This window comes from Mytilus trossulus, chromosome 11 (genome assembly GCF_036588685.1).
Source record: "Mytilus trossulus isolate FHL-02 chromosome 11, PNRI_Mtr1.1.1.hap1, whole genome shotgun sequence".
NCBI classification, from domain to species: domain Eukaryota; kingdom Metazoa; phylum Mollusca; class Bivalvia; order Mytilida; family Mytilidae; genus Mytilus; species Mytilus trossulus.
Window position 1 is genome coordinate 60116499 of NC_086383.1, and position 8437 is coordinate 60124935.

General features: G+C 34.3%; 1 protein-coding gene across 1 annotated transcript; it reads left to right on the plus strand.

The window, feature by feature from the left end:
- The first annotated feature begins 6570 nt into the window (after window positions 1-6570).
- On the plus strand, window positions 6571-8047 carry LOC134690207 (cerebellin-1-like). Its single transcript, XM_063550183.1, has 2 exons — window positions 6571-6754; window positions 7617-8047. Exons 1-2 carry the CDS (start codon window positions 6571-6573, stop codon window positions 8045-8047), a joined length of 615 nt encoding a protein of 204 aa, XP_063406253.1.
- The last annotated feature ends 390 nt before the right edge of the window (window positions 8048-8437 follow it).

Below are 8437 nucleotides of genomic sequence, written 5' to 3' on the forward strand. Positions count from 1 at the left end.
AGTTTTGACAATACCCATGTAGATGCATGTTTTGACAATACCTATGCCGGTTAGTGTTGTCCGATTATCAATGAAATTCTTTGTTATAATATTTCATATTCATAAAAGAAGACATCGAATGGATATAAACCGAGGTGAACTAAATATATTTTTCAATTTTCTTTAAATAATTCATCAGGTAACCAGTATAAAAATCCTAATTGAACCAGTCACATGCAGAGTTATCGAACGTGATTATGACTGTAATATATAGTTGCATATGGAGATTCCACTTACGTTACTTTCGTGTTTGATCGATCCATAAACAGATAAATACGCGGGCATTATCGAGTACAACATAACATTCCTTATCTCTTGTTGTAAATTCCTTTCTTCAAAGAATACTGATAAACATATTTTGGTTTAGAACAAAAATTATTAATATCGAAAATTTGTGTAAACGCATGCAGAAGAACGTTTTGTGGCAATCTTCCACACAGAGTTATCGGTCTCAGAGCAAGGACCAATAACTCTGCATGTGAGCTTGGTTTTGCATAAAGTTATTAATGCCTACTCAAATCTATTAGAACAAACGAATTTTTACAGAAGAGTGTCCACCATGCACTTGCACTGCACTATCAATAGAATAGTAAAATATAATGATATACAAATGGATGAATTATCAATGTAACTGTTATATAAATTAAATATTTACCAACAAACCAAAGTATACTGTTTTGTATCACTTCAATATAATAGTTATTACTATGATGTTGAATTTCCTATCATTTATTCATCATCCACGCACGAACTTATCTCAGAAAAAATAAATATATCTTTATATTAACCTCAGTTTTAGGTATAGAGGTGACTTTTTTTCTGAGACAAGTGCCTTTGACCATTCACAAGACCTTGCGGTGATTCGATGTCAGTACTTCAGTACTTTGATTTAAGTAACCACATATCCGTTTAGCCGAGTAAAAATGTATTCATGAGGCCACACGTCCTTTAACTTGAATCAATAGAGGTAGGAATCAAAGTACAAGGATTTATTTTATATAACAATTTTCATAAAAATACAGTAGTTCTGTATTATATAAAAAAGAAGATGTGGTATGAGTGCCAATGAGACAACTCTCCACAAGAGACCAAAATGACACAAAAATTAACAATTATATTTCACCGTACGGTCTTCAACAATGAACAAAGCCCATACCGCATAGTCAGCTGTAAAAGGCCCCGAAATGATAATGTAAAACAATTCAAACGAGAAAACTAATTTATTTTAAAAATGAACGAAAAACAAATATGGAACACATAAACAAACGACAACCACTGAATTTCAGGCTCCTAATATCAACTGCATCATACATCATGCATTTCAAAAATTAGTTACCACTGTCATCACTAGATGTGATAATAACACATTATTCAACATTGCATACGGTCCTTTGCACAGTTATGCATCCATTCCATATACTTTAAAGATAGTCGGGAAATCATAATTTAAGGCAAGGTACATAACCAAGAAAAAAGCTGGCAAGTCTCATTTTCATAAAGCAGCCAACAATATGTTCCTTTATATTGTGACTAACTATCTTTTATGATTTTTAACGGATTTCGCACTTGTTAATAATTTCATGTCTGTGAAGTTTTGCATGTCCATTATGAAGCCCTGATGGTCTCACATACCAGGTAGATCAAGATTTTTGGGTTTTGGAGTCCATCACTGATTTACTGTAGAGATATGCCACTAATATAATATGCAGATTGATATGACGATATACACGCACATGTAGTACACGAATCTTGACATTGTCATATGTGTGGTCTTATCTTTCGTGACAAGCCTGTTGTTGATACTACATGGAGAGTTTATAGTGTACAATATAAATTCAATTTCTTCTTCCAATCATGAACGTAATTATACTCTTTTTCGTGTCTATCATGATATCCGAATTCGGAGTATTTTCTTGTATATCTTTCGAGCCTGAAAGTTTCCAGATAATGAAGAATAATGGCGTAACTATTGAGGAACAGATGAACTTTGTGTTGTCAACACTCCAAAGGATGGCTTATGAAAATAACAGACTCCAAAATGAATTGGATACGAGCAGAGATGAGCTAAATAAAACCAAGCAAGAGTGTTCGAACCTGAAACATAGACTTGAGAACATTGAAAAGGGGAATCACCAGAAACGACTCATTCCAGATTCCAGCGGTATGGGTAAAGTAAAATTATTCATCATATGTACACTGCATTCAAATCTACAGTTTACAAACTTCATTTATCTAATCACATGTATACCACGACATACATGTATGCTTGTTCGTTTTTTCTTGTATGCACATGCAGTAATATAAAATAACGGCGGTATTCAAACCTTCAGTTCTGTTTTTCATTTTTATTTTGTTAAAATAAATGTCTAAAAGTAAAGGAAAAAAAATCATTAATAAATCCTGGTTCTAACATCGTTTTGAGCCGAATTGCAACGAAGTCAAACTAGGCGAATTGGATCCGGTAGTCTTGGCGTCAACATGTCGTTTTCCGGACAAAATCGTGTAAGCAATGTGGAATATATCTACTAAACTTGGTATTCTCATGACCAAGTATGATAATTTCGCATTAAATGAAAATAGTACAAACGTTAATATCATCTAACATTTAAGTTAAACCGTTATCCCAGATACATGTAGTTTAAAGGGGTGGGGTTATAGTATTGCTCAGTATTTTCTTTTTATGCCTGTTTGTAGCTATAGCCGGGACATTGGAAGTTTTTTGTGTGATTTGTTTCAAATTTAGACCTTTCATAATCTTTTATAACTGACTACACGTTATAAGTTTTGCACATCGTTGAAACCTTAGAAGGGTCTATGTACTTGTATGCATTCTTTTTTTTTGAAATTAGAAGCTGGAGATGATGTTTGGATCCGTATATTTAATAATCCTAACGTGAATGATGGCAACGTTCGTGTTCATGGATACGGTTGGTCGTGGTTTTCTGGTTTCATAATTTCTCAATAAAATACATGTATGTGCATATGTGAAATATTTTTCTTAATTTATCAATATAACATAAGATGATGCCGTATGACCAATGAGACAACTCTCCACAAGAGACCAAAAAAACACAGAAAATAATATAAAAAAGCAGAATCAAACAACACATGTATCAAACAATGTTTTTTTTTTATGTTATGTACATATTATATGTTATTCAGGTCTCAGACAGGGTATATACTGTGACATTCCCGGCTTAGAGTTTATATCCCCTGAGCCGAAGGCGAAGGGGATATAAGCCCTAAGCCGGGAATGTCACAGTATATACCCTTTCTGAGACCTGAATTACACATATATTACGGATTACCCCTGACTTAATGTTATTTTCCAGTGCAGGAATTTGTTGACAACACATATTTAAGTCGAAAACCCAACCTGATATGTTCGGCATACGTTAAGGATCTTCTAATTTGGTGTGAACATAATTTTATCGTGTATGTAATAATTTATAATAACACTTTTTAACACTAAATATAAGTATTAAAAGTGTAAATTACGTGATTTTGTATCAAAAATGTATTATTGACTGAAGCACGTCATTATTTTCCCTCTATGAGCCCCTGAAAGTCTGATAGCTTTTGACTACGTCACATAGTAACCGGTTTTATGATGACGTTTTTGAGGTTCCAATTGGGGATATATAAACGTCGTATATACCCCGGCAGTTTCCTGAATATATACTGACATCTCTGTGTTGTTATCCAATCACAAACCTCGACACATTTGTAATCCGTAATATATATATATAGTACACGTGCAAACATTACAATTTTGGAAGAAGAAAAACTCAGATAAAAATAAAATGGTATATTTCTTCAACGCTGAAGCTGATATTTGATTTACAATTTCATCGCGTTATGGTTAACTGAAGTTCTTTCGTAAGTCTGATAAACCCATGCACTATGAATCAGAATCATCGTATATAATTTTTAAGTGTTGCTTTGATGAACGCGGCGTAACTCTTGTTTTCACGCAACCCACGAATGTTTTATATAAGCATTCAATGTTTTGTCATAGCTTCTGTGTCTCCGTAAGACAAATCGATTCAGGTATCGTATTTGACCCGTAAGAAGGCATTGGTGGTGTATTATCGAATAAAATTAGAAGATAAAAAGTTCAAATTAAAGAAAAACACGTGTGTTCAGTAAATTTAACTAAGACTGATAAGACTCAAAGTAGTTGCCTTTATTAAGGTACTGAAACACGCACACGTTTCTCGATGAGTTTATTTACTATATTTTGCAATTTCAAAAACATCATAAAAATACTCACCACTGGGTCGATGCCACTGCTGGTGGAGATTTATTTCCTCGAGGGTATAAACAGCCAAGTAGTCAGCACTTCTGTGTTGACTTGAGTTATCATTTATGATAAAAATTATGTTCATAACTATAAATTAACTGTAACAGTTAACAAAACTTTGAATTTTGAAATACTAAGGCTTTCCTACCTCAGGAAAAGATAACCTCAGCTGTATTTGTCAAACTTTTAGGAATTTTTGGTCCTCAATGCCCTTCAACTTCGTACTATATTTTGCCTTTTAAACATTTTTTATTAGAGCGTTTCTAGTGAGTCTTTTGTAGACGAAACGCGCGTCTGACGTATATGTAATTTTTTTTATCCTGGTGTCTATGATGAGTTTATTTATTGACAGAATTGTATATTTGTATTAAACTGTTTGTATTCAGTAGTAATTTGAGAGATCTCGTCAATGGTATGGAGGTAAAATGTAGATCAGAATTTTTAGTCATCATGCGATTGTGTTAAACAACTGTATTGACAACAAATTCAACATATATTTAATGTTAAAAGGCATCCAAACAGGGACATTCTATACTCATATAGTATAGACAGTCCCTTATACATAGGAACACAGCTGGTCGCTGTATCATTGCTGTTCAGAATATTGCATATATTTTCATATCTGATTTTAGTTTTCTTACCAAAGATGTGAGAATATAATTCAATTGTCAACAATTCGGAAAATGTACATTGTACAATCAACTATTCAAGACCATTACAACTATTTCCTGTCTTATCTTTCTTTATAAGTCCTGACCTCGAATGTATATAAGCTGTCAAGATTGTTCAAGATATCTGTCAAGATGGTCTTACAGGTCTCCTTAATCTTTTGTGCATTTAGTTTAGTGTTAGCGCAAACGTATACAAATTATGATGAACACACATCGATTAAAAGTGGCCCCACAAATGAGGCAAATATGGCGGAAAAGATGGAAGTCGTCCTTTCAACTTTAAAATCCGTTATTGACCGCAACACCAGACTCGAAAATGAGCTTGGTAGAACCAACAAACTACTGAATATTTTGTCCAAAGAATACTCATCGACCAAGGAACTGTTGCATTCATTTACCAAAGATTACACATTGACCAAACAAAACATGGCTGCCTTGACAATTGAACATGCTTCTACCAAATATGAGCTTGCTGCCTTGACAAAAGAAAACTCTTCTACCAAAGAAGAGCTCGCTGCCTTGACAATCAGGGGCGTAGCTAGAAAGAAACGATGTGCAAACAAAAAATTTTGGGACCCTTTTATGCAGGAAAATGTTTTTTTTTCGGCTCTCGGTCATAGGACAGTTGAAAGAGGAGCTACATGTAGATAGGACTTTTAAACAATTTATGAATGTAAAACTATTCATAAAGCTTCTGAATAAAGTAAATCATGGTTAATTGAAAACATAAACTACACATTTTTTTGATACAGAATTCACACTGAAATATCGTTGAATATGCAGTAATGCTAGCGATGATAACCTGTCATTGTTCATTGTTGATCGTACATTTGATTTCAACAGACGTAGTACACTGATAGATCACCACGGAAGCACTCGCGAGATGTTATAAACCAGTGTACGTGTTTGCCATCGAGCGACCTCCCAATTGAATTCGTCAAAATTACATACCAGGTCAGTTTCGTATGTCTCACACAATGTTGAGATTTGTCCGTTTGTTATATTTCCTACAACACGAGGAAGCAGATACGGCACAAAGAAGCGATTTTCTGATAATACCAGACGCAACTCCACTCTCCAGTTCCATTATCATATGGTCTATAAACGCAAAATAAAATGAGACTTTCCAATACTGTTTTGGCGTGTTTGCAGGATGAGTGGCTCTGATAGTCCCTCGAACACATCGCCGTGGCATAATTTCAACGATATCGAAGGGTTTAAAGCTAATGCCGATTGGTACATCTCATTCCAAACAGATAAACCGTACTCTGTAAAATGTGCTCCGAAACTACATGTATTAGACTGAGTATAACAAATTCAAATCTTGTAAAAGATACAAGTTACAGTGTCCGATTTTGTCATGCATGATCTCCAATAAAACTTCTATTTTGAAACCAAATGCCGTTATTTAATGACATTTCATCAATCAAAAAAGTGACAACATAGTGTAAAATTTGATTATAAATTTTTAATTTTGCAATATTTTTTTTTGCATGCCGAACCGATGTGCACGCAACTGCGTGTTGGCGTATAGGGAGCTACGCGCCTGAGTCAATCATGCACACTGACACTAAAAACCGACTAAGTGCCCTTACAGATGACCATTCTGCCACTAATCGGATATTACATACAACCAGGACTGACCTTGGCAAAGCTAGTGATGAATTAGTCAAAGTTAAACGAGCGTTGGCACACGAAAAAGAACAAAACCGCCAGTCCAGGATTATACCACCAACTGCAGGTAAAAATGTCTTTCTTAAAATGATATATATTATGTAACAAAATTAACCGGAACCTTAGGGGCTAAAAATGCCTATTGCATCTTCAAACAGAAGTAACATAAATAAAACTTTTACTGGCTAATACAATAGACTGATAGTTTAAATATCAGGCTCAACAATAACTTGCTTCTTTTGCTTCTTTTTAAGAAATCTAGGTAAATTCTGGATCTGATTCCCATAAAGCGTAATCCCCCACCCTTTGAAATCGATTCAGATTTTACCTATCCACCGTTACAAACTTTTTATTATTAATTATTGCTCTCCATGGTTTCGGCTCCTCCCATGGTTTGTTGCCTTGATACGAGTACCCGGTGGTACATGTATAAAGTCTCTCGGAAGATGATAAAAAATACCGATAAGATGTTGTTATTTATCTGTTTGGCTCTTGACAACAAAGGTACATGTATCTGAGATACCCGTATGTTGCAAGGAAGAAAACCAGCCTAGATGATCTAAGAAAAATTGTTTTGTATATTAAGCAATCGTTGTCCATTTTCTCCTGAATTCCGGTCTTGCCAATTGGTAAATAAAATTGTTTGTTCAAATTGCTCTTGTGAATATGCAGTTACTGTACCTTTATAACACAATCACCTCAAAATCAAAGGAAAATCACCTCAAACTCAAGGGACATCACAAAAAAGTGACCAATGAAATACATGTAAGTGTTCTTTATCTTTTCATAATGATTCAGAAAAAAAAATATCCAAATATCACGATCTGTGCAATACATATTATAAAGTATTTGAATGTTTTAAATCAGATACATAACTTACTTTTTTGCGTAAAAATTCATGTATTTACTAATATATTTTTTTTCAACAGTGACGACATCAAAACCGGGGTCACAAAGTGTCGCTTTCTTTGCCGTTATGACGGATCATCAGCAACATTTGGGCATACATCAAACTGTAGGTTTCCAGAGAGCAGTTACAAATGTTGGTAATGGGTGGGATGGACAGGCCAATGTTTTCAAAGCGCCAAGAGCGGGACTTTATTATTTCTCAGCAACAATAATGAGCCACTACGCTGAAGATATTGAAACCGAATTAGTCATGAAAGGCGTTCCGATTGTGTATTCATATGATGGAGATAAAGCAACACATGGCGTCGGAACTTTATCTGCAGTGTTAAATTTGTCAATCGGCGACGACGTTTGGATCAGAATATATAATAATCCTGTTGCAAACGATGGGAATGTTCGCGTTTATGGTGGTGCGTGGTCCTGGTTTTCAGGATTCCTTATTTCAGAATAAAATAAACCTGTAATAGTCCGAAAGGTACTTGTTTCTGGAATATCCCTCACCAGGTGTGCTCAGTGTTAGATTAATGGGGGGAAACCTCAGCTTTCTAATGTCAACAAGAACTATCTTTAAAAAAGATATCCGACGTATTTAAATTTGAGTATATGTTTAAAACTTAAAATCATTTCGATAACCTTCGAAAGCACAATGACTTAATGATGCAGGGTCTCTTTAATAAAATCTCCTTCTGAATGTCACTACAAGAAATTCTTTACTAAGTCTGGTTATATTAAGGCAATAATATTTAAGAATAATGATTGTGATGACACCTAAAATTCATTTGTCAAAAAATCCAGTGCAAATAACAAGAAACAAATATACATTTACTACTGTTTACATTAA